General features: G+C 45.1%; 2 protein-coding genes across 3 annotated transcripts; one reads left to right on the top strand and one right to left on the bottom strand.

The window, feature by feature from the left end:
- The first annotated feature begins 431 nt into the window (after window positions 1-431).
- slc16a4 (solute carrier family 16 member 4) lies at window positions 432-18,065 on the top strand. Of its 2 annotated transcripts, XM_084681010.1 has the most exons (11): window positions 432-927; window positions 1,540-1,626; window positions 2,465-2,602; window positions 6,506-6,632; window positions 6,758-6,890; window positions 7,083-7,226; window positions 7,520-7,681; window positions 8,196-8,846; window positions 12,462-12,673; window positions 13,405-13,498; window positions 15,846-18,065. In XM_084681010.1, the coding sequence occupies exons 3-11, from the start codon at window positions 2,580-2,582 to the stop codon at window positions 16,061-16,063; spliced, it is 1,764 nt and encodes a 587-aa protein (XP_084537136.1). In that variant the 5' UTR covers window positions 432-927; window positions 1,540-1,626; window positions 2,465-2,579; the 3' UTR covers window positions 16,064-18,065. The 2 variants fall into 2 exon arrangements, with proteins under 2 accessions (XP_084537136.1, XP_084537138.1); XM_084681012.1 differs by lacking the exons at window positions 432-927; window positions 1,540-1,626; window positions 2,465-2,602 and adding an exon at window positions 5,976-6,083.
- A 238-nt stretch (window positions 18,066-18,303) lies between these two features.
- On the bottom strand, window positions 18,304-25,415 carry rbm15 (RNA binding motif protein 15). Its single transcript, XM_084680800.1, has one exon. It carries the CDS (start codon window positions 25,273-25,275, stop codon window positions 22,714-22,716), a length of 2,562 nt encoding a protein of 853 aa, XP_084536926.1. The 5' UTR covers window positions 25,276-25,415; the 3' UTR covers window positions 18,304-22,713.

Below are 25,415 nucleotides of genomic sequence, written 5' to 3'. Positions count from 1 at the left end.
GTCTGGATAAACTTTAACTTTAGAGTTGATTTATTGACTGACCGTTCATTATTTTCTCCTTTTCTACACCTTATTGGTTTTCCTAACAGCGTTTCTTCCGACAGTCACGTGGTGGGGTGATTTCTAACAAACTACGTATTATTTTGTATTATTATTTGCGTTTTGTTGCAATTATAAATATACAGGTGGCTTAAATTATTTTTTTGTATATTTCCCATGAGGTAGCCAAATTGTTCATAAGAATTCAAGAAATCAGTAGACATTAAACATTTAAATTAATCAATGCATTGTATGTTTTTTTTAAAGCTTTTATACACAGTTTTCAAATAACACGTTTGATAATATGCAAATATTAAACATAAAACTCGGGCTTGTAGGCTATAGCACGGACATGCACGCCACAATGTAGTCTAGGGGAAAATAGCGCTCGTCTGCAGTGGTATCCTGTAACCTTAAGTGAGGGAGATCTCACGACTTATCAACCTGGAACCAGCCTGACAATTATCTGAAAACTGCTGTTTTGTCAACTAATTCAGCCGAATGGTCCTGCGAGTTAAGTTTTGGTTTGACAGAAGATCAGTTTTTGTTGATTGACGGTTTACAATAAGGTTTAAATCACGTGGCTGTCCCTGTGAAGGCTTTGGTTCTTGCAACCCAACCCACCATTAGCAGAATGGCGTGGCAGGGATGATGAGAGGCGTAACCCTGAACTATATAGCTGACAGATAGTGCAAAAGTTATGGCACGGTCCTCTTCGAGGGTAAAGGTCCTTCTGCGTCGACTTTTGAGAAAGCACGACGGCCCACAGCAACATCTTTTTCTGAACGGAACTGGATGGCACGCGCACCCCCATACGAACTAGGTCGGTCGCAGATCAGATATTTTTTTATTGACCATTAAAGACTGTCCAGGTGCTGGAGAATTAAGGTACGTGAAGATATTGCATATGCAACTTAACAATCAATGTCTTCTCAAATTCTAAATTATGGTTTGATAATTGTATTTCATTCATTGGGGTAAGAGTATCCCAAGAACGGAGGCTAGCCTACTATAGTCTACAATTGTTCAATTCATTCACCTTTTATGTTTGCTTTTTCACTTTTCGTAAGATGGATTTAAATTGAAAGAGAAATACTATTTTGAGTGACAAAAAAACCCCTATCAACAAATTCACCTGTTCTGATTCATGCAAATTGGCTGTTTACTGGAAATGCAATGTTGGAAAACAAAACTTTCATCACGTCTTGTGCTATAATTAACTTGTTTAAAACTGGATTTAAAACTGGATTTTGCTTCAAAATGTATTTCCCAAAATGTTAATGATTTTGGTTACGATATGTGTAGTAGTTATAAGGGAATATAAGGACTTTATAATCATTCATAATTTGCACAAACAAGTTTCAAACTATGTTTCAACTATTGTTGCTTTCATTATGGACTGCATGTATAATATCTTCCGAATGAAGGTAAACACACTCATTCTTAGTTTACCTGTAAATGCTTTTCCCCATACAATCATACCCATTTCTCCACTCATAGATGCCAAAAGAAGGAGACAATCACATATTCTTCTGAATTGAAGACAACCAAAGGCCCAGAGTCCTGAAAACCCCCAAATATCTCCCTGTGAGTTTGCAACACAGTGCACAGTTGTCTCACTCGCTTGTCAGGGATAATAAACTAAGCCAAGCTTTCAGATAACCACAAAGCATTTTCAGCATAATCTCACAATTCCTCATGACTAATATAACATAATCTCACTTTTCCTCCTTGCAATAGATTTTTTTTTGCTTTTCTCAGTAAGCAACTAAGCTGATTCAAGAATGTGAGTAGTTAGATCCGGAGGGGCTGTGACACTGTGAAGGGTTTGGTGCTCCAGAAACAGTCCTGTTTATTTGTGACCCTATAGGCCAGCACTTCCCACTTTAATTGTATAATACACTAGCTCTGTAGCTCATCACACCCCTCTACAGCCAACCCAGAGAAGACTGTTGGGGTGAAGGAATCTTTATTTTGTCATCTCAACTATATTCATGTTTCTCCATCTCATAGCAGATTTGCATGTCTAATTATCTGTAAGTAATCTAGTTTGCGAAACATTTTCTGAGATTATTAATTATATCATCATGTTTATCATTATTCTTTATGGTATCTTGTTTGTGGACATGTCTGGTCAGCTTCAATATTTGAGTGGCAGTGTGAAATAGTAGATCTCAGAGCTGACCCCAGATGATGGTTCGCAACCCTCGTGGGCCCCACAAAGCTCTTGGGATATCCGCGAAAGACAGTATCCAACCCTGACCCACGTGCATACACACACACACACACACACACAAACACACACAGACCGAACATCTGCACATACAAGATCATTTTTCAAATTCTTAGAATACAATTGGTAAACTTGCGGCGTATGGTACTGCCCGAGGGTTAAATTAAGTTTCTTTTCTCATCTGTGTTGCAGGTATGAGGCTCATCTGGAACCAGCTATAGATTTTAACTCCTTTGACACAACCTGAGGATGACCTCTATATAGGACCTTTGGCATCTCCCTGCTGTATCAACTTCTCAATCCAATCATGCTACCTAAAGACCACAACAGGTATGAACTACCATTCAAAGCATTCACTTTCCCTGTATATTGTGTTTACAAGTCACCTTTATTAGTCAAGTTCATTTGCATGCACCAAGGCCTAGATCAATAGAGCAGTGCAGTTTAAATAGACATTGCAGTGTCTATTTATCCACCTTTACATAGAAAAAAAGACAAAAGGTTATTATACTCTAAATACATATTATGCTTATGTATTTACACCTTCAGTTCTGAACAGTTAATTCTCTCTGTTAAATCTGCCTTTTTACTTCTAAAACAATTTATCAATGACAGTGCTTCATGTTGTTTCAGTGTTCCTTCCTTATAATCTGCCCTGATCTTGAAGATCACTTGTTGTTTGAATGGTTCTTTGGCTAGATCTGAAGATCTGTAAAGAGTATAACAGACGTCATAAACCTTTACTACGCTCCTTTTTTCTCAGTACTCCAGAAAGAAAGAAGGCCCCTTTGATCTTGATTAAAACCCTGGAGTGTATGTCAACTGTCGACATACTTGCCTGGTGCTGCTTGCCACTGCATGCCTCCATAGCTGGGGGGACATACAAATGTAGCTAATCACCATCTACTACTTTGAGCATGTTTGATTTGACTTGAAATCGATCCTAGGCACAATAATGCCACAAACCCAATTGTTCAAATTGCAACCTACGATAAATCAAGTCATTCACAAATACATTGTGACATTACATTTACATTTTATCTTATCATCATCTTATCCAGAGCGACTTACAGTAAGTACAGGTACATTCTCCCCGAGGCAAGTAGGGACAAGTGCCTTGCCCAAGGACACAATATAATTTGGCACGGTCGGGAATCTAACCAGCAACCTTCTGATTAATAGCCCGACTCCCTAACTGCTTAGCCATCTGACGTGGATTCAACCTAGCACAGGTCTATGATTCTTTTGTTGCTTGAGTGAGAGGACTCTCTCTTGCCCAGTTCTGACCCTGTTAAATGCCTTGACTGCGTTATTTCATCACTGATGACATACTGTGCCCAGAGGAAAGAACTCCCTCCCCTGAGTGGGCGAAAAGGGTTCACCCAAAAAGGTTGTTGCTAACTGGACTAACTTAGAACTAACTTCGTCATATAAAGTGGTAGGCAAATGAGGGTAAAATTGGTATCATATAGAACCCAAAACTATTATGGAGTGTGCACATAGACAGTCCTAAATGGTGGCTTGACATCTATACACATCCTTTGGATTTTTTCTACCAGGCTTGTAATCTGCCTGCTGGGTTTGTAATGTCACCTCCTAATGGCTCATGTGTTTGATTGGACGGAGGGTTATCACAGCACATGTGGGATGTTCTTGGGGTTTTTATGATCTGTATGACTTGTTTTTCAAGTCCCAATAAGCTGAACTGTGGCTTTTTGAAAGGATTAGGACCACCTCTGTATGTAAAGGTGCATGTGTGTGGGTGGTAAGATTTGTCTTCTCTTCCCCAGAAACCCATCCACCTCTCTTTCCCAGAAATTCATTGACATGTGGAAGTGGGTGGGTGGGGTGGGGGGGGGGGGGGTTTCATAACCTGTAAAGAATTCTTAAAAAGGAAGCCTGCGACCGCACCCCTTCTAACAATTTCAAACTGGGTTGAGGCAGAAACTGATGATTTCACTGACTGACTACACAGGCTGGTCTAGTCAAATGATGAGTAGCTTTTCTTACACATGTTGAGTGAGATAACACGTATAACAGGTAATAAGTCAAGTCGGTTGGTTTGTAGACAGGTATTAAAACACATTCAACCCATCATAAAATACTACATAAACAGCATGCCCGACACCACACAGAGACAACACACACTAGAGTACAATACAGTACAAGGATCACTTAATGTTGAAAACCCATAACATTCATTTATGCCTATTTAGCGTCCGTAGGCAAACAAACAAAAGGGTCCCCAAATCGTTTTGTTCTGTGTGTGGGAGCTCTATACCTTCTTCCTGAAGGCAAGAGCTCAAACTCCCGATTCAGGGGATGGTCAGTAGAAGCCAATATGGCCTGGGTCTTCCTTGCGACCTGCCGAACATAAAGCTCAAAGAGCTGGACTTGGTTTACCCCAATGACTTTACTGGCCACTCTGACAAGCCGATCAAGCCTGTTCTTATTAGCCAGATTCAGATTCCCAAACCACACCACCACACAAAAAGTCAGTACTGACTCAATAAAAGTTCTATAAAACAGAGTCATCATGTTGGTGCACACCTTAAAATAGTAAATTTTTCTCAGGAAATAGAGATTTTTTTGTACCTTTTTAAAAATGGCATCTGTGTTGGTCTGAAAGCACAGCCTGTTATCAAACACAGTACCCAGATATTTATAATTCTCCACCAAATCAATCTCAATCCCCTCAATAATTGTGTCTTGGAACAGACGTGGTCTTGCAAGCTCCATCAGAGGCATACGGGCAACTGTTCGCTCTGAGGAGTCGAACTTACCACCTCTGACTCCCCAAGCACCACTACTACCATCTACGCCAACGAAAAGCTAGCGATTCGTTGACGCGGGTGGCCTGTTACATACTTGAGGAGTGAGTTTCACTACACACCGGCTACAGAAGCACATAAAAAAGAAAAATGAAACTCTTGGTGAGTTTTGCTGCTGAAATGCTGCAGACAGATGTGGGTGTATAATAACTCATAAATAAGCGAATAAAATAACTAAATTAAGGACAGAATGTTCTTGTTTTTATTTTCCAAAGAAATGCAGAGGTGTTCCGCAGAAGTGCTCTGTGAATGTTCTCATTCTCATCGCAATCAACTGTTGCAGACCAGGAAAGTTGGGGTCTAATGACCTTAGTGATACATCTACACATGGTAGCACACATAGCCTTTAGGTAATGCACTTTGGATGTTGACGGTGGCCTAAAAAAGATTCCGTTTTTTCGAGTCAGGTATGGCCTTACCACATGGGAGGGTGGGCGGCTATGGTTTTTTTTGCAGGGAACGTGATTTGCTGACATCGGTAGTTGAGAGACTCAAGAGATGGAGTGGAATTAAATATTGAAACGGGCTGTGACCAACACTTGCTGTAAACACAGAGGACACACTGGGTCTAAAGCAAGTCTTCTAGGAAGAAAGAGATTAATAGGTAGCCAGAGTTGACCACATTTTAACTGATCTATTTCACGCCCCAGTGGTCACGAAGACATTGCATTGCTACCAGCTAGCTTGTAGAGTAAAGGTTATTATGGTAAGAGGTGGGGTTTAATTACTGATGCAGAAGGCAGACAAGTCTCTCGTGAAGACACAGTGTACTGAAGCAGCTTTCACTGTGAAAACATAAAGTGGATCATTTCACATTTTTTGCTGTGTGTTTTTCATGACCTGGGCTGAATGCCTAACAGCATACTTGAGTTGTATTTCTTTCTTCCAGCACTGTTCAGTACTACCGATAGGAAGAGGCCTGTCTTGTTGCATTAGGGAACTGGAATCTCCCCTAGTTACATTTTTGCTGTCATTTCTGAGTGAGTAAGGGAGCTTGTTCATGGAGGTACAGAATCAGAGTGTGAGAAAGGTCAGCTTGTTGGAGCAGTGAAGTCAACCTCTCTTCCTGGCCTGCCGTAGGTCAAAACAGCACTTATACCGGGCTATAGGGTCACGTCTAGCTATCTGGATACGTGGATCTCCCCTGATCTCCCAACTGAGCCTTGAATCAATACAGCTTTGTGTTTCAACTTTAAACCACTCAACCAGAAGTCTCACATTTAAATACGTATAAATGAATCAATCGACAAAATATTCAATTCACTTGTCCCTCCTAACTCCTAACTCCAGGTTTTTGGGGGGTAATCATGTATGGCTTCTGATGATCACAAGCACTCTTGAGGCTTGGCTGCATGTGTGTGGTTCTCACATGATGTGCTTGAATTTATGGTTTCTTTTACAGTGAAGCCAAGGCAGCCAAGATCAGCCTGTTCCAAGGGGGTGGTGTCAAGGAGAAGGAGAAGAAGACCCAGTACGTGGACCCTCCAGATGGAGGCTGGGGCTGGATGGTGGTGCTGCACTGCTTCCTGGTAAGGCCCTCTTATTACAACATTCTTCCAGTTTTTCCATACACAAATGACCTAAACATGGCACATATAAACTGTACGTGTGTGTACAGTCTGTAAACATGTGGATGGTGTGTGTGGGTCCCAAGGTCAACGTGCTGGTGATGGGGACCTTAAAGACCTTCGGCCTCTTCTTTGTGGCGTTCCAGGATGAGTTCGGAGGTTCGGCAGAGAGCATTAGCTGGATTGGCTCTATCATGTCCAGTCTACGGCTCTCCGCAGGTCAGGGGTCAAAGCGATACTTACTGATATGAACTCACCATATCATATCATACACTGCTACTGTACCTATCATCTTATTTCTAGTGCATACAGTTCTGTGTGTGATGATTGCATGATTATTATTACTATACACATACGAATGACATATTACCCCCTCACACACACAAACATTGCTGTGGTCTTTGTGTGTAGCTCCCCTGGCGTCTGTTTCCTGTGCCAAGCTGGGGACTAGAGCCACTTCCATAGCTGGGGCAGTGCTGGTCAGTGGAGGGTTTCTCACCAGCATCTTTGCCTCCAGTGTGACCTTTCTCTACATCAGCATGGGACTGATTGTGGGTGAGTGAAAATGGTCGCCTTTTATCCTTGTGAAAACTGCGTTTGCTTTACAGTGGAGACAGTGCTACTCATGGGTCAATGTGCATCTGTTAGCTCACAATGAACAGGGTCTTAAATCCGCTTTTCTTATTTTTATGACATTTGCTTGTTGGTTTGTATTCTCTGTATTCAGACCGCAACCACGCAGTACCTGTGTTGCTGTTGTACTCTTAAGTGAAATGATACCTTCCACGTTAAAGGCATATCTGTGACAACCAAATGTCTTACTGTATAACTATCGCTACCCTTCGCAGGTCTTGGTTTTGCCCTGCTGTACCAAGCTACATCTGTCATCATTGCGATGTACTTCCGAAAACGACTGGCGACGGCATATGCCATTGGACGCTCTGGGATGGGTTTGACCTTTGCCCTGGCACCCTTCACTCAGCTGCTCCTGGAGCAGTATGCCTGGCAAGGTATGTATCTCCAGAAGAGGAGTCAGATGGCTTAGTGGTTAGGGAATCGGGCTAGTAATCAGAAGGTTGCCGGTTTGATTCCTGGCCGTGACAATTGATGTTGTATCCGTAGGGCAAGGCACTTTAGCCTACTTGCCTGGGGGGAATGTCCCTGTACTTACTGTAAGTTGCTCTGGATAAGAGCGTCTGCTAAATGACTAAATGTAAAGAGGGGACTCGGAAGAAATTGGTCAGGATTTGAAATATCAATCAAGCTCAAGCTTTAATCCTTTGTTGAAACTGTAGCATGTAGCGGAGTCAGAGTTTGATGTCCAAAAGGCGATGAACAGATATGAATTCATCAGTAGACATGTTTTTCCGAGGGGGGCTATGCAAAAAAAAGCTCCTTTTTAAATATTTGTTCTCCGTACAACCTTCAGAGTTTCAGCTGCAGGTGGATTGCCATCCCCGTGTGGGGGTTGACGGATGGTCCCTCGGTGTGATGACTGTGCTTCTCTGCTTCCTCCTTCCCCAGGAACTCTGCTCATCTTAGGGGGCCTCATGCTGAACCTGGTGGCCAGCGGGATGCTGCTCCGACCCATCAACATCCGGCCTTCCACCATCTCGCCCTCCTCCTCCTCCGCCAAGAAAAGCCCCTCCCCCAGGAGCCCAGAGAAGGACCACACCAAGAACGGACACGCGAACGGCGCCACCACACCCTTAACAAACGGCTTTGCCAAAGCGGACCCCTCCTCTCCCTCCCCTCACCTGCCATCCCATCACTGGGAGAAGGAGATCTCGGAGAAATCCCCCATTGGCCCCGGAACCCAGGGCCCCCCACAAAATCCTGAACTGACCCGGCTGGTTGTGAACGGCTTGAACGGGCACGACTCTGGCGCGGGGGGGAAGGGGCGGAGCCTCGACGACTTGGCGGAGACCAACGGAAGCCCGAACGGCTCGGTGGCCGTCGGGTTCTCGCCGCACGCCAGCACTCCCTGCGAACCTTCCGTCGCGGAGGTCAAAGTTTTAGACTTCTCGCTCTTGAAGGACCCTTTCTTCTGCATCTACACCTGGTCTCTGGTCTTCAGCCAGCTGGCCTATTTCATTCCCTACTTCCACCTGTCGGCGAGAGCCAGGAACCTGGGCATCGACGCCATGGACGCCTCCTTCATCATCTCAGTAGCAGGTAAGCCTCAGTGTGAGCACCAGCACCCCCCCACCCTCCCCCCCCCTCTTTCCCCCTGTCAACTGCAGCTGTAAGATGAGTGTTGAATAAGACATTGCTGTAAAAGAGATACTGCTTGAAGAACCTGATCTAAATGAGTAGTGTGGTAATGGCATCCAGCCTTGTGGGTTGAGTAACAACTTACATCAGTGGGTAGTCTTGTTTGACCAGGTCACAATAACTGACTGTCTGTGTGTGGAACAAGCGATCAAGGCTAAAGAAGGCCCTCGAGACATTGAGCCAGTGAGCCTGGCATTGGAAACACAGATCATTCTGCCCACAGTTTTTGAATGGAGCTTCAGATGTCTGAGATGCAGAGTTTCACCTAGATGAGAGGAGCACCAGCCCTTACTGTACAGAGGGGACTTTTAGATTTTTTAAATATGATGCAAAGAAAAAAAAAAGTACTCTGTCAACTTCTAAGCATTAATTATTTGTGAGCAGCTCAGACTCTGCAGTCTTATGTAATGAATGTGCTTACATAAAAGCTGAACTCTGGCCCACTGACTAAAGTCGTTGGGTTCAGCAGTATTTCTATTGATGAGGCCACTTCAAATGAGGGGCTGTATTAACGTTTTCTTGACCACCGCCTGCACACGTGCTTGGTAAACCATTAGAGCCGTCACTGTACAAACACTGTATTGTACTGCAAAAAGACATCAACCGCTACTGTACTTTCCAGTGATAGCATCTAATTCTCCCCTTGTCTGAATTGTGTAGTCTTTATGGAAATGGGTAGAACCACTCATAGATATGGCTGTATGGGTTGCTGATGCTCCAGAGTAGGAGGTCTTGTGTGAATAATTTTATGGGAGGAGCTCTGTGATGCAACACCAAAGAGCATGAATATTTAATTGCGCCTGAATATTTGATTGTTAGAATAGAATAGAATACAATTACAATAGAATTCGAGCTCAAAAAGGACCCAAGCAGTTCCAGAACACCCTACCTGTATCAGAAAGGGTAGTCCGACTCATGTTTTCTGTCTCTGGGTTCTAGCAGTGGGGGGTTTATTGGTCTAAGTTGTGTAGGATGTTAAGGGTAAATGATTCTACCGGAGGCTAATAGGATCAAACGGGAAAAGGTGCAGATCCCAGCTGCAGATCTACAGCCCATAAACGTTATCTCAATTTCCATTGCAATCCGGGGCTCTCCAATAATGGGCCATGCCAGCAATTAGAACAAGCCAGTGAACCATGGCGAGAGCAGAACGCGATGCGCTGTTTCATGCCGACTGTCACATTCTCTGGTCACGTGTGGCGTTCTGAGAAAGCCACCCACGCCCCAAAGCCACCCTATCCCAGTCAGGGTCCAGCCAGCCTCCCCTCCGACCTAGCTGCCAATCAAAGAGGCCCATTCGGGTCTGGCAGGGAGTACTGGCTACTATAGACCCGACTAGGCCTACCGCCGCCCAAATCTGTGCCTGGGGGGAGTCGCTAGGCAACGGCTTACTGAGTAAAGTGGCTGCCGTGGCGACCAGAGGGGCTCCTGATTTTTTGGGTCCGATTTTGGAGAGGCTGACATTGTGCGGGGGAGCGCTGGGGCTGTAGTGTGTACAAAAGAGAGGCGAGGCATGCCAGCAAAGCTTGCCTAGTAATGAGAATAGTAGCTATGAAGAACTGACATGAGTTTGTTTTCAAGCCTGTTTGACATACTGACTTATTGTCCTTCTTTGAAGTTAGGGCTAATGGCATTCCTGAAACGAATAGCCTCAAGCTGTTTCAAAGGTAGCATCTGCATATATGCCTATATGCGTATGAGGTTAAAACGCATCATGAGAGAAAGAGTCTTTGCAAGGGTCCTGGTCACTTGCCTGGGGGTTGCGTGAGTTTTAAGTGGGCTCTACTTAGGCAGCATTGAGAAGCGGTCCAACGGGAACAGCTGCGGACCTCGCCAGACCTGCTCGGATTAAAACACACAAACAAGCTGGCGACTCATTGGAGCTGGAGGGGACAGACGCCCCGGGGGGGCGGAGCTCCGCGGAGGCCGGCAGAGGACATGTAAACACCATACAGCTGCCGTGTCATCTGTGTAACCTTTGGGAAGAGATGCATGAGGTTTCATTACGTCACAAGAACAGTGGGTGCAAAAATTAGTGACTAGGCATTTTCACATCCCTAGCCTTTTATGTGGGCAATCATAACCTGCAACAACAACAAAAACGCTCTTACTACTCAACCATCTTTAGGTGTAAAGTAACATCTAAAATCAATTTATTTCGAGGGGAGAATGTCATTGGCTGTAGCCGGTATCACTGCAGTGACCCATCACCACTGATATCTGCATGAAACCTGTTTGTTTCATTGATCTATGGGTCAGTGCAGCCATCCGCAAGCTATTCCTGAACCGGTCAATAGCTGCAGAAAGCCTATCACATTCCAGTTGACCTCGGCACCCAAGCTCAGGATATCTGCTTCGTCATCATAGCTCTACGCTAGAGGCTGATAAATACACAAAACCAAATCAATAGGGTTGATTCGACTCTGAATGAGTCGTTATCTATATGTCCGACATGTAAATGAGCTGCCAGGCTTGGGGACGTGTGGATACAGTCTATCCTGTGAGTCCAGTGGGACTGCAGGTCCTCTTGTACCCGAGCTTTCGTTTGACGGTGGCGCAGTAACGTGTGCTGCAGTGCCTCAGTCTCTGTCCCCCCCCCCCCCTTTCTCCCTTCCTCCTCTCCCTCACGCACAAACACTCTGTAGCTGTAACCCACTCAAACTCAACCTCTCTGTCTCACTCTTTTTCCCCTCACACTCCATCTCTCGCTCGCTATGTTACACAATTTGTCATTAACTTACAATGTCTCTCTTTCTTGCCCGCACGCACATGGGTTGTTTTGTAGCACGCTTCAGCACAATGATTGATTAATAGGCGTTCTCTGAAAGTGCGGGTCACAGATTGGCAGGTTGTTAGTTAAACCTGGCCTGATGCCAAAACGGCGCCTCCGTTGTCCCAACACATGTGCAACAGTGGCACATTTGACACAATATGAAACAGACCGACACAAAGTTGTTTAGTGTAAAAAAGTGGTTACTTCAGACTACCACTCACAGGACCTCCTTGTGCACACTGCGACCTGGCCCGCTGCATTCTGGAATGGCTTTTTATGATGTCGTAGTCTAAATGTCCACTGTTGAAAGTTCCTGTCTGTTTTCCACCTGAAGGATTTCAGTCATGTTGATAAGACGGAATGTGTAGTTCACTGCGGGGGGATCTGAGGCTCACTGATGTACAGTATAAAGTCTGACGGAGGTGTCCAAAAACACACAAGGTGCTCAGGAAAACATGGAGCGCATACGGCTTGGGACCTCACCCCCTTTTCTCTTTACCTTCTCCTCCTCTGTTTTTCCCTCCTTCTGGCTCCCTTCCTCCTCTCTCGCTCTCTCGCTCTCTCTCTCTCTCTCTCTCTCTCTCTCTCTCTCTCTCTCTCTCCCGCCCCCTTCTGTCCCCCCTTTCTCTTCCACTCCTACACCTTCTCATACTCCTCTTACCTCCTCTGTTATACCTCTACCTCCTTCTCTCACTACCACACCTTTCTTTTCTCACTCCTCAACTTCCTGTCTTCCCTCCCAGGTATCACAGAGACCATAGCCCAGCTGGGGTCTGGCTGGCTGGCAGACAGGAACCTGTTCCACAAGTACCACTACCACAAGGCCTACCTTATCCTCTGCGGGGTGGTGAACCTGTTCTCGCCCCTGGCCGACTCCTTCATCCTGCTCATGGTTTACGCGGTCTTCTTCGCCATCTTCTGCGGAGGCTACATGGCACTGCTGCTGCCCGTCCTGGTAGGGCACCCTGCCCGTGTGTGTGTGTGTGTGTGTCCTACTGTTAGGCCATCAGAAATCAATACTCAAGACAGCTGAGTGTTGTACTTATACACCTATTATCTGTGGGAGGACCTGATACAAAGCCCAGGAAATGGCCTCGGGCAATCATTGCACATGGGCATATGCCACAACAGTTGAAATGTCTCTAACAACCCTAACCCTTTGCTTTTTCAAACAGTCCCTACAATTCCGCATTGTTCATGAGTGACCTTGTATCCGTGATATGGTTGGAGGGGGCGGATGACTGTGTGTGTATTCATGTGTGTGCGTGACAGCAGATGGGAGATGTTGTAAATGTATTGGATTCTCTATGTTGACGCAGGCCCTCCACCCTTCACCTGAGGGTCTTACGCACAGGCAGGGGGAAGCCAATATGCATGTGTACGCTTGTGAATGAATAACTGACATAATCCGACAAGACGATATGTATCCTAAAACCACCTGTGCATTGTTTGGCCATTTCCCTGTATTGTGTAAAGGAGAGGCTCAGGACTGTCAGTTGACTGAGTCAACCACCAACTGTCTATTCAGGATTTAACCCACTGACCCTGCACTGTGAGCCAAGCTCATGTTGGCACTAAACTTACTGTAAATCAGTCAAATACTATTATAGAAAGGTACTATATTGTAATCTGAAAGCTTGAAGCCTGAAGCATAGACGATGATCTTACCAACTTCTTCATCTTCAGGTGGACCTGGTGGGCCAAGAGAAGCTCAACAACTCCATGGGCTTCTCCATGTTCTTTGTGGGTCTGGGCTGCCTCACAGGCCCCCCCCTTGCAGGTGAGCTCACTCCCACACACGTAAGGGAACACCTCCAGCAATGACACCTAGTCTGGGAGGGGTTGGGGACAGGCTGGGAGGGACAGGATCTCGCTACAGCCAAAGGTGTTTCACTAAGCAATTCCCAACTGTCTCACTCTATACTAGACAGTAAGCCTAACTGCTGCAGTCTCTTTTTATTGTTGTTGTTGAGAATCCTGAATAATTATTTTGTTCAAATATATCATTAATAAATATATGTTTTGAAGGGCAATAACAGCTGTTGTAATAGGCTCACAGACAGGTGTATCGCAATAAATTAGAATATCGTCAAAGAGTTGATTTATTTCAGTAATTCGATTCAAAAACTGAAACTCCTAAATTATATGGATTTATTCCACACAGACTGATATATTTCAAGTGTTTATTTATTTTAATTTTGATGATTATAACTGACAGCTAATGAAAACCCCAAATTCAGTATCCCAGAAAAATAGTACCTGGTTAGTACCTGGTTTAAGGACTATGGTATCCCTGTGCTTGATTGGCCAGCAAACTTGCCTGACCTCAACCTCATAGAGAATACATGGGGTATTGTGAAGAGGAAGATGCGAGACACCAGACCCAACAACACAGAAGAGCTGAAGGCAGCTATCAGAGCAACCTGGGCTTCCATAACACCTCCGCAGAGCCACAGACTGATGGCCTCTATGCCACGCTGCATTGCTGTAGTCATTAATGCAAAAGGAGCCCGACCAAGTATTGAGTGTTGTACATGTTCATACTTTCCAGTAGTCCAACATTTCTGTGTTAAAAATCATTTTTTTTGTATTGGTCTTAAGTAATATTCTTATTTTCTGAGATAGTAATTTGGGGGTTTTCATTAGCTGTCAGTTATGATCATCAAAATTAAAAGAAATAAACACTTGAAATATATCATGTGAGTCAGATGGCTGAACGGCTGAACGAGGGAGTCGGGCTATTAATCAGAAGGTTGTTGGTTCGATTCCCGGCCGTGTCAAATGATGTAGTGTCCATGGGCAAGGCACTTCACCCTACTTGCCTCGGGGGAAATGTCCCTGTAATTACTGGAAGTCGCTCTGGATAAGAGTGTCTGCTAAATGACTAAATGTAATGTAAATATCAGTCTGTGTGTAATGAATTTATATAATATAGGAGTTTCAGTTATTGAATCGAATTACTGAAATAAATCAGCTTGTTGATGATATTCTTATTTATTGACATGCACCTGTATAGTGTCAAGTCTCCCTAAATACTGTTAAAGTTGGTTTGGACATTTCTTTGCCATCTCTGCTGTCAGGGGCTGTTAGGGTTTTGAGTTCCACTACCTATTGCAAAGGAGCACTTGGCATTAACACTGTGACGGCTAAAAGACCCAAGCTAAAGTTAGTCCTGCCCTAAGCATAGTTGTTGTCTTTTGGACTGACCGGGTCAGATTTCGCCCCACCTTAAGTCAAGGTACGTCTTTGAATAACAAGGTTATGTTCCAGGCTGGATTGACATTACATGGTTTAACTGTCAACAGATTAGTTTGTTTTGCTGTAGAATTCATTTTCAACCCAGGGAACAAGTATGTGCCATGAACATTCTCCAGGCCTTGGTTTGTCTTAAGCTATTTTTTGGGGGGGGATTTTACAAATGGGTGACTAGTCATCACATCTGTACTCTACCTTCACTTCTAAAGGTATGAAAAACAACTCCAACTTGTAGATATTGGTGAAAGACATGATAGTTTGAGTGTAGACTGAGTGTTTATCATGTCTTTCACCAACATCTACAATATATACAGCCACATGGATGTGTTTCCAGGAAAGGTAACACTTGCCCCCATTTTAGGGCTTGCGTGGTGTTCCCTTGAACTCTTTGACATGGTCTTGTCCACTCTGTTGAAGATCCTGAGAGGGGCCCAGGTATTTCTGGCCTGAAATGCGATCACTGTTCCCCTCCGGGTTTATCCGGATATAGCATGCTGTTGTGTTTACCATTCCTGCTGGTCATGCAGGGTGAACTCACCCCAGGCCTCTCTAACCTTACTCCTCAGAACCAGCAACAGGCTATTTTAGTTTTCTGGTTGGCTTGTGAGTTGTCATAAGCGGGACACTGTAACTGTGAAACACATCAAGGATGCTTATGCTTCAGGATGAAACGATTGTTAACGTAGCTACACGTGTCAACTCCTCTTTAACTCCTTTCCCTTGTGCTGCCTTTGGGTCATTGTGACCCAACCTTTGCACAACGACCGAAGGCAGCACAAGGGTTAACACTGTCCATCTCACCTCATTGCTAGTTCATGTTATTCCTGGCGTCTACTTAGTCCCAGAGACACTGACCGTGAGGTGTGTTGCAGGCTTCCTGTATGACTACACCCAGACGTACGACTGCTCCTTCTACCTGGCGGGCGTCTGCTATCTCCTGTCCTCCGTCTCTCTGTTCCTGGAGCCCTTGGCGAGGCGCTGGGAGGCCCGCCAGAAACGAGCGTTGGCCCGCCGCGCCGACACGGGATGGAAGACCAACGGATGCTTCTGTCCAGAACCTCCTCACAATGGTGTCACCTCGTCTCCCTAATAGTCCCAATGCAGTCTTAAACAAACGCTACGCCAGCGTGTGAACCTTGATGTCCTTTCAACGGTTAGAGAAGGAGCATCAGATGGATTGAGGGGGAAATGAGTATGACCACCATAGGACGATGCCTGGTCATGGATGTAACAGAGACTTCCATTTCACCAAAAGGCAAATGGATGAATCCTGCTTGGTAACTTTTGATCATAAGCCAAAATCACACTTCGTGCTACACCATATATTTGATCCTTGAGTACTCTGACGTCGCATGTCTGGATGGAGAATGTTGTTTTCACAGCAATGAGGAAGGCTTCAACTGCCTCCAGGTATCATCTTGGTCCACAGTGTCTTTGTATACAATAATGTATTTATACCTGTATTCTCATGCACTTTGTGCAGTTTAAAATCAGCTTATATCTCTCTCAGTCACCATCCCAAACTGCTGGGCCAAGTACAATTTCTAACACAGCACTATATGCTGTTATGTCTTAAATGATTCATGCTCACACAGCTCCAGTTCTTAAAAAAATATTCCTATTAATATCCAGGCTTATAGCTTGGAACCTACTGCATAGGAGTAATATGGCTATTAAGATGCCCCAGAAGGTTTGCATTAACTATCTAGTTAAGTTTTTGCAATGGAATCTTTTTTTGTTTTGTTGCCGTTATTGATACTCATTTGTTTGACAAGTAATTGGTATTAAGTAGTCATGACTCACATCGATGCCAAGGTTTGGGGGTTTGTTTGACAAGCAACAAAAACTATGTTTTGAGTGTAAAACAAAGTAGAGTGGACTTACTTGTACACACAGTTGTTTAAAAGCCCTCAAAGCAATGAAACAACTGTTATATGTTAAATACCAAGATGTGATCTGTTTATAGTTTATAAGCAGAGAACATTGAGTCGATGGGTTTTGTTTTACTGTGTAAACAACTGGACCAAGTGCATTTGGTTATTACCCATGCTGGCTAATCTATTCCATTAGAATGTTACTTCCCATAGAATGAGCTGCATTAATGTGGTATGAGGATTAAAAGGTTTTGTGGCAGTGCCTCTATGCAGTCACATGGGCAATGCAATGAGTTTTGATGTATGTGTGGGATTTGAAAGTTTTAATTTTCATGTTTATGTTGTCCAATGTTTATTGTGCTATAGTTTCTTTGTTTATCACCAGTTTGCCTTAAATAATGTACTGTACTAACTTTCCTATAATGTGAACCAAAGACACATTACTCATTTTTACTTTGAACTTGATCACTCCCAACTGGGTAATATACTATGTACCACTGCTTGACGATCCATTCTTAACCATCTTAACCAGAGTTTTCATCCAACATCAAGTGATGAATATTTGTTTTGTTTTACTCTGCCCTCTAGTGGCACTGAAAAGCTTCAACTCCAAGTATGCTGTATCAATTAGTACCAAATTATTCCCCCTCAACACACTTTCACAATGCTCAGTCTAGCTCTTTGTACTGTTACTCTCATCCCGTGGCTTAGCAGTTCTATTCACTTTTAGTACACTAGGATTGGGGGCTGCTTAATGTTCTGTTACATAAATCTGTAAAAAAAATATATATACTTTGATGCTTTAAAGATAGAAAGGCAGATTATATGTATTTTGTTATTGTATTCTTCATTGTTTTATTTGAACATTAGTGGGTTGACTGTAAGCAATTCCATATTAAAGCAATATTCTGAATATTCTTCCTATTATTTTGAAGATGGGTGTATTCTACAATGTGCCAAAAGATACATTGGTAACAACTGGAATCATTGAGCTATTTGATGATATACCGAGCTGGCAGTGACTGCATTCATTGTTAGGAACTGCTACTTTTCGAAATATTCTGTTTTTGATTATGGAAAAAAAAAAACATGCTTAACCAATCATATTCATAATAGTCACAGTTCCTGTCAACTAAACTTGTAGTTCTTTTAGTATGCCTTTTCACAGACTGCACAAGCAGCTGCAATAAAGTGACACGAGACCTTTCCTGATTAAAACTCAACGTACTCATCCTATCTTGTGATGATGCTACTCTAGGTGACACACACACACACACACACACACACACACACACACACACACACACACACACACACACACACACACACACACACACACACAGGCTGACACACACACACACACACACAGGCTGACACACACACACACACACACACACACAAACACACTTGTGTAAGTCGCCATAAAAAGCACCAAGATAAGAAAGCACCAATAATACCGATTTATATAAATTTTAATGCAATACAGAATGCACAAATTACATACAATTGAGCCGATCAAACATACACATTATGTTAGAATGTATAACTTATTTCATGATACGAATGTATATAGAAGAAAGTACTTACAGTATATGACGAAGGTGATGACTAGGTTGCCTGGGGGGAGGGGGGGGGGGGAGAGACACCTTAGAAATGAGCCTAGAAAAGACACAAAAAGAGGGTTTAAACAACCACAAACAGGAGCTGCTCTCCGGCATACTTCAATTTGGCTGAACGTTTGCTTTCTCACTTAATAGGTCTGCAGAAGTTCCACAGATGTAGCTGATTACACTTTGAACCTCAGCATCAAGGCCAAACATGCACAGTATTTTCTTCTATAGTGACTTTTAAGTTATGGGGGAGCTCAGATTCAGAATGGCATGAGGGAAAGTGAGACACGCGGGGAGGGAGGGAGGGAGGCAGTGTGTCCCTCTCTTGTTGACTGTGGTGACATGACGGTAGACTGGCTTGACCTAGGGAGGGGGGCGGGGGGGCAGGCCTGCAGCAGTAAAAGTGGCAGGTCGGCTTACTGCGGTCATGTGGTAAGCTTACAGGGTCCCGGGCAGGACTTAGAGCCTTGCCGTGAAAATTATCGGCTCATGTTCTTAAGGAATCGTTAGCATCGAGAGCCTCTGCGGTGGCAATGGCAGCACATGTGGGGACTGTGGTCTGTGTGGCGGTGCCATGGAGGTCTCAACACAGACCCAAACCAGAGACAGCCATTGGACACAGCGCTGCTACTCTGGCCAGGGGGGTTTCAATTGGATGTGTTTTGTGTTGCTTTTGAACAGTGTGTTGACACTGTTCATAAAAGAACGTCATTTAGTCCTAGTGCTTTGGACTAACCATAGCAACCAGCTACTCAAGACTATGAACACGATCGTCCCTAAAGATTAAGTAAATTGGCAGCACATTTTTTTGTAAGAACCAGAACAACGAGGTAGCCAAGAGCTTGTGCTGCTGACTGTTAATTAGCGCTGGGAGACTAACACCAACGGCGATGTTTGTCATCCAGTCAGTCTGTCATGTTAAGTTTATATTGAATTTAGACATTTGGGAATCAGTTGATACATGTCCATTTCATTAGCATATTCAAAATGCCAGACTGCATTTGAGATATGTAGGAGAGGGAGGTTTTGTGGTGTGAACTCATTGTCATTTGTATTGGTGACATATACTTACCTCTGCTTCAGACAAGCTTATGATACAAGCCTGCAAGGCAGCATCCAGGCTCCTTACTCACCACCCTTCTGTTCTTGTAGCACCGTGATATCACCTGCCACCTCCCTGTCAGTTGGGGATGACTGTGTCGATGTCAGGGGGCTGACTTTGTCGTTGGTGAGCAGGTCTTCCCTAGTCCTCCAGAGGGCGATGTTGTTCCTGTGACCAGCAGAGCTGGAATTGTTTTGCACTGCAATATTACTTGACAGCAAGCTAGACTAGTAGTGGTAGACTGACACAAAGATGTTTTTTTCTTCATGACACTTTTCTAACATTCTTCACTGGACGGTCACAAAACGAAGACGTCAACAACATGGATTCCTTCAAATGGAGGGAGCGTTTCAAATTCTCGCAGTTTTTCAGCTGCCGTTCCCTTGCTTGATTGAATTTCTGCAACAGCTGGAACATCAAGGAAGTCTCAGCTGCACAAAACTCACTGCTTTTCCTATTCCACTCTGAGGATAAAGCACAAACACGGACCAACTCACCGAAGCAAGACTGCAACGCTTACGCAAGCATTAGATCCTAGCAGTTGTTTACTCTGTGATCCTCTTCAAGGTTTAAACGGTGGACAAAAAGTCAAATCAAATCCTAACTGGAGATATCAAGCTACCAACAAAACGTGAACTTCCTCTGAACTGGCGCGTTGTATTCGGCCAAACGGTTTTCAATCTGCTCCGGCAGTGCAGCGAGATTGACGTCACACGAGCCCCCGAAAGAGGAGCAGGTGTGAGAGGCGATGACGGGATGAGCACAGGTGACCCCCAGACAGGTGGGGTCTGTGACAACTCAACAAGAGGCAAGCCTTGTCGCCGGCAACCACCGGGCATGGGTCTGCCGCTTACTCCAGCCCTGTGCATGTGCTCCCAGGCTCCACCAGTGTGTGCCCTGCAACTGTGCTCCCACAGCCAGGCAGGTCACTGGCTGTCAGCCTACGGGAGGGTGGAGGTTCCTGGATCCTGCCCCACCTTCACCACAGGCACACAGCAGGACCCCGTGAGGGAGGCGGGCACTGGGGGAAATGGGGTGGGTACCCTATCACCGACAGGCAGGAGCTCCTGAGAGCCCTGCCGGGAAACATGGTCAATCCTCGCAGAAAGCAGAGGTCTCTTCACGGGGTTCTAACATCGTCTCCATGGCGATTGTGCGGCGACAACAATTCAAGTGACAACAACTCCTTGGAAACACAACAAAGCAGGGAGAGCAGTTTTCTTCAATTTACTTCCATGGCAAATACAAGTTTCCCTCAAATGAAGCAATTTATTGATATTCGGTCACGAGTGAACGAATGCACTTGAATGTATGCGTGCAGCTTGGAATAAGCCACATGTGGGTTGTCCTTTTTTCATTCCCATGAAATTAGGTGTACATTGCACAAGGCAAGAGATATTTTTCCACTTAAAATTGAACAGTCATCACAAACGCAGACACACAACTCAAAAGCTGCCTTATTAGCGAAAATGCACAAACACTATGTTTTCCTCTTCCTCAGAAGTTCCTGGGAGGGTTCAGGCCCGACACTTATTTAGAGTCCACAGGTTGAGATGGGTGTGACATGCACACTTACAATGTTGTTGTTTTTGTTTGTTTTTTTACCAGACAATGTTTTTTTTTTTTTTTTTACAAATTTAAAATTATCCTTATTTCTAAAATACATCGGAATAGGCTATAAATTTAAAATAAATCTAAAAATGGCACCAAAAAAAACACTGTAAAGTAAACCACTGAAAATATGGTGACAGCTAAAGCTGAAGGACTCCTGTTTAAAACTGAGATGTAGTTCTGTACAAAAATTGCACATACAACACTACCAAGTGTAACAAATACAAATTTAGTTGCCCTCTATGTATATATGGATGGCAAAAAGAAACCATTATATTTACGGTTAGTGCATACAGTAGGTATATTCTCTACATCTGAATTAGCTTTAAAATTCTAATATTCTGACATTTACGATGCATCATTAACCTAATAACATTAATAGGAGAAATATCAGTACACTGCTTTACAGTCATTTTATCACAAACAGAATTGGTCACATTAAACTAACGTTTTAGGGGGTAAGGTAGCATGTATGACATTAACGTTATAATCAAGTTTTGAATTCCAATTCTAATGAAACAATGTCTGGCTTTTCTTTCTCTTGCCTTGTCTGTGGCATCTAGGGCCTTAACTAGCAAAGAAGTTCGTATCAATATTTAGAAAATATTCAGCAGATGGAGTAACCTCATCAATTTTTGCTGCCAAATTGTAGCAAGCAAAACTTGGTCATAACATCATTTGAAATCAGCCCATTCTGTAGTGTTGTTCAGACAACTCTGTCTTGTACAGTCTCAAGACATTGCAGTCATTCTTAATAATTACATATATAGGCCAAACTAGGCTCTACCAATACATGACAGGGCTGCATCTGTGTTTGGACTGTGTTACCAATATGAGATCATTTCCATGAAGGCCTAGTTGTACAGAAAGAGAGGAAATATTTTGGAAGTACGGTTTATCAATAGACTGTTGTATTTTCCCCCAACAATATTAGGATAAGTGCATGTTACCTGCACAGAACACTTTATAAGAGATTCATGTTGAACACTCTTCAAGCCCGTACAATGACAGGGTTCAAAGGCTACTAATATTTACCTATTTCGATAGACAAGACTGATAGTTCAGAACTTGTAGTCTAGTGGCAAATATTTTCTCAAATGATTGTATTAAGCATAAACCAATGTCTGTAGGCTGTACACGACCACTAAAGATAGCCAATAAGGTGAATATTTTGCAATGGGACTACTCACAGTGGTTTGTTTTCATTGTGGAAAACCAAAAGATTTTGGACATAATTTAAACTTTTATTTTATTCCTATTCTTCCTCTTTCTCCAACTGATTTACATATCTGAGTGCTCCTGATGAATGGGCCTGATGCTACCTGCTACATTAGCTTGAAATTAGCATACCCTTTATAAAACAGGGCACCCCAATGACACATTCTTAAAAACTTGGTTTTGATGAAAATGATAGGAACACAAACACTCCCATACCAGCCCCAGACTACTATCCCGATGCAGATCACACACAGCATGCAATAGTTACAGACAAAGAGCCTTTTCAAACTTTCCAACATTAGTTGTTTGCTTTTGTTTCTGATTGTTAAGATGCCCCACGGACTACAATCATCACGAGGTAGTCCTCCTCAGTTTTAGCCAGAGCTTTGGCCGGGGAATCTAAGAACTGCTGGGAGAAATCACAGGGAGGGAAAGCGTGGAGAACCCCCGCGTGGTCTTTATCTCTGCTGCCCCCTACAGGCAGGCTGATGACACCGGCCGCCTGCTTTTGCTTTAGGTAGGAGACCAGGTTGCGAAGCGGCCGCTGGGTGGACGCCGCAGGGTCCGAAGACGACACCTCCTCCGTACTCCCGGGGACCGCCAGGAGGACGGCGTAGCCGCCGGGGCCCGCCACTTTGATGCGCCGAGACACCTCGTCCAGTTTGGGCTGGTCCAGACGCAGGCGCTGGGTGATCTTCAGCTCGCTCACCTGCCTCCCCGTCATACCGTCGACGAGCAGGTCGCCGGCCACGCCCTGGTCGCCCTCCAGAAGGTGCATGTTGGCGGGGAAGTTGCTGTTCTTTAGGAGCAGCATGCCCTGCCAGGCTAAGCTCAGCTTGCTGCTCTCCTGCTTGGATGACAGGCCTCCCTTAGAGCAGCCTTGCTCCGAACGCTCTCTCTTGGCCAGCCCTTTGCTGCCGTCGCCCGCTTTTCGCTTGCGTTCTCCGGCCAAGACGCCGCTGATGGAGGGTCCCCTGTCAGAGAGACCCTGGCCCTTGGTTCTCCTCTCCACCCCACGCTCCAGGCTGTTGTGACGCTCGCGCGTCGGTGACGCTCGGTCGCTCCGCGGGGGGCGTTCCGAGTCACTGAAGCGGCCCCCCTCCCTGCTGCTGCCCCCGGGGCTGCCCTCTGGGGAGGGCCGTCGCCGTCGAACGCTCCGCTCCGTGCTGTCGGGAGAACACTCCAGGTGGCGTCCGTCGTCCATGATGTGGCGTTTCCGCGCCGGGTCGCGGCCCTGCAGCTCCCGCTCCAGCGACCACGGCTCCCGAGGACGTCGCTCGCGCTCAAAGTGCTCCAGAGGCTCGAAGGCGGCGGCTCGCACCCGCTCGCGGAGGGCGGGATTGGGCCACTCCGCTCCGGGGAACAGCTCCCTCTCTCGGAAGTGCAGAGGCGGTGGAGTCCTCTCCCTGACCCTCAGGGGCTCAGGGGTGGCGCGGTGAACAAACGATTCGGCCACCATGTCGAACGGTGGAAGGGGTAAAGGCTGCAGGAACTGCTGCTGGTAGCGGTGTTCGGTGTCCGCGAAGTCCACCCTTAGTCTTCTCTCTGGGCCCCCCAGTGGAAAGCCACGCATGTGTGTACACGCTGCTTGAGCAGCGTCCAGGCTCTCATACTGAATGTAGGCCCAGGTATCCCCCTTTCGGTAATCAATGGTCCTTATGGTACCGAAGCGGTCAAACTCTCTTGCCAAAGCTGCAAGGGGGACCCAAGGGCCAAGTCCCCCAACCCACAACCGTGTAGTGGGGGTAGCTTTACCATATCCAATCTTGATGGGGTTGCGGCCCACTATTTTGCCAGACATGGTAAGCTTGGCATGGTGGGCCATATCGAGGTTTTCAAATTTCAGAAACCCATATGTGCTGGTTTGCCCACGGGTAGGTCTCTTTATATCCACCTCGGTTATGACCCCAAACCTGTCAAATGCTCTCCTCAAGTCGGCCTCTGTAACTGTTATGTCCAAGTTGCCCAAAAACAATGTTCTATTGGCTCTTTGGTCATCCTCAGGAGATATAAAATCCTCTTCACGAAAAGCTGCTCGCTCTGCTATGAACGCTGGGCGCGCCCTTGCTTCAAAGAGAGCAAACTCCCTCTCCCGTTCCAAGTCTCTCGGTAAAGGGGGAGGCGGGGGAGGAGGAAGTCGCCCGAGCGCCAGCTGCTGGAGCCGGTAGTCTCTATATCCAAGTCCAGTTGGGGAAAGAGGTCTCTGTGTGTGCAAATGCCTGTGGCCTGGAGGTGTAACATATGGGTCTCTTTCAACTGGAGAACGGCTTCTCCGCCTGTTAATGTACACCGCTTCAATTTTTAAAGGTCGGTCATAAAGGACTAACCTCCCCCGCGCGTGTTTCGCAGCTCTGGCATCCTCTGGCTTTCTGAAGTTAACAAATGCTATTCTTTCGTCGTTACTTCGGCTTATTTTGACACTCACGTCCCCAAATTTTTTGAATTCGTGAAAAAGGCCATCTTCTATGTCTTCATCGCTCAATTGGGTGCCAAGTTCGCTGATTTTTAGAGTTTTGTACTCACTTTCATTTATGGGAGGTTGAGCTCTTTGCTCTCCGCGTGAATTGGTCCTTGGCGTGGCTAAATCGAGCGTCAGGTTTAGATTGTGATTCTTACCTAGAGAGCTAGCAGCAGCATTTGGATAACTATGATTATTTCCAGTTCGAGTAGATACATGTCCTTCAAAATCCCTGTCTCTCTTTTCGACGATTAAGCTCCTTCTCGTGGATCCTCCGTCACTTTTCGTAGAGCTATTCCCATTATTACTCCCACTGGAAACTGAGATAGCCCCCATTTTCTTGCTGGTTGGATGGCCTCCTCCCCTGTCTCGGATATCATCCAGGGCCCGTGAGCGCTTTTTTATCGGCGACCTTTCTTTTCCTTTCATTTCAGTCCACCTTGCAGAGAACTTAGAACGATTTAAGTTTTCACGATGTTGTTTTTGCTATGCTTTGCATTAAATTACTGAAATGGCGAATTCGAAAATTCACTGACCCTGCGGCAAAACAACAACATGCGCCATTTTGA

This window comes from Hypomesus nipponensis, chromosome 18 (assembly GCF_054491055.1).
Source record: "Hypomesus nipponensis isolate SF chromosome 18, ASM5449105v1, whole genome shotgun sequence".
Taxonomy (NCBI): Eukaryota; Metazoa; Chordata; class Actinopteri; order Osmeriformes; family Osmeridae; genus Hypomesus; species Hypomesus nipponensis.
The sequence above is the reverse complement of the archived record's forward strand: the minus strand, read 5'-3'. Positions and strand labels throughout refer to the sequence as shown.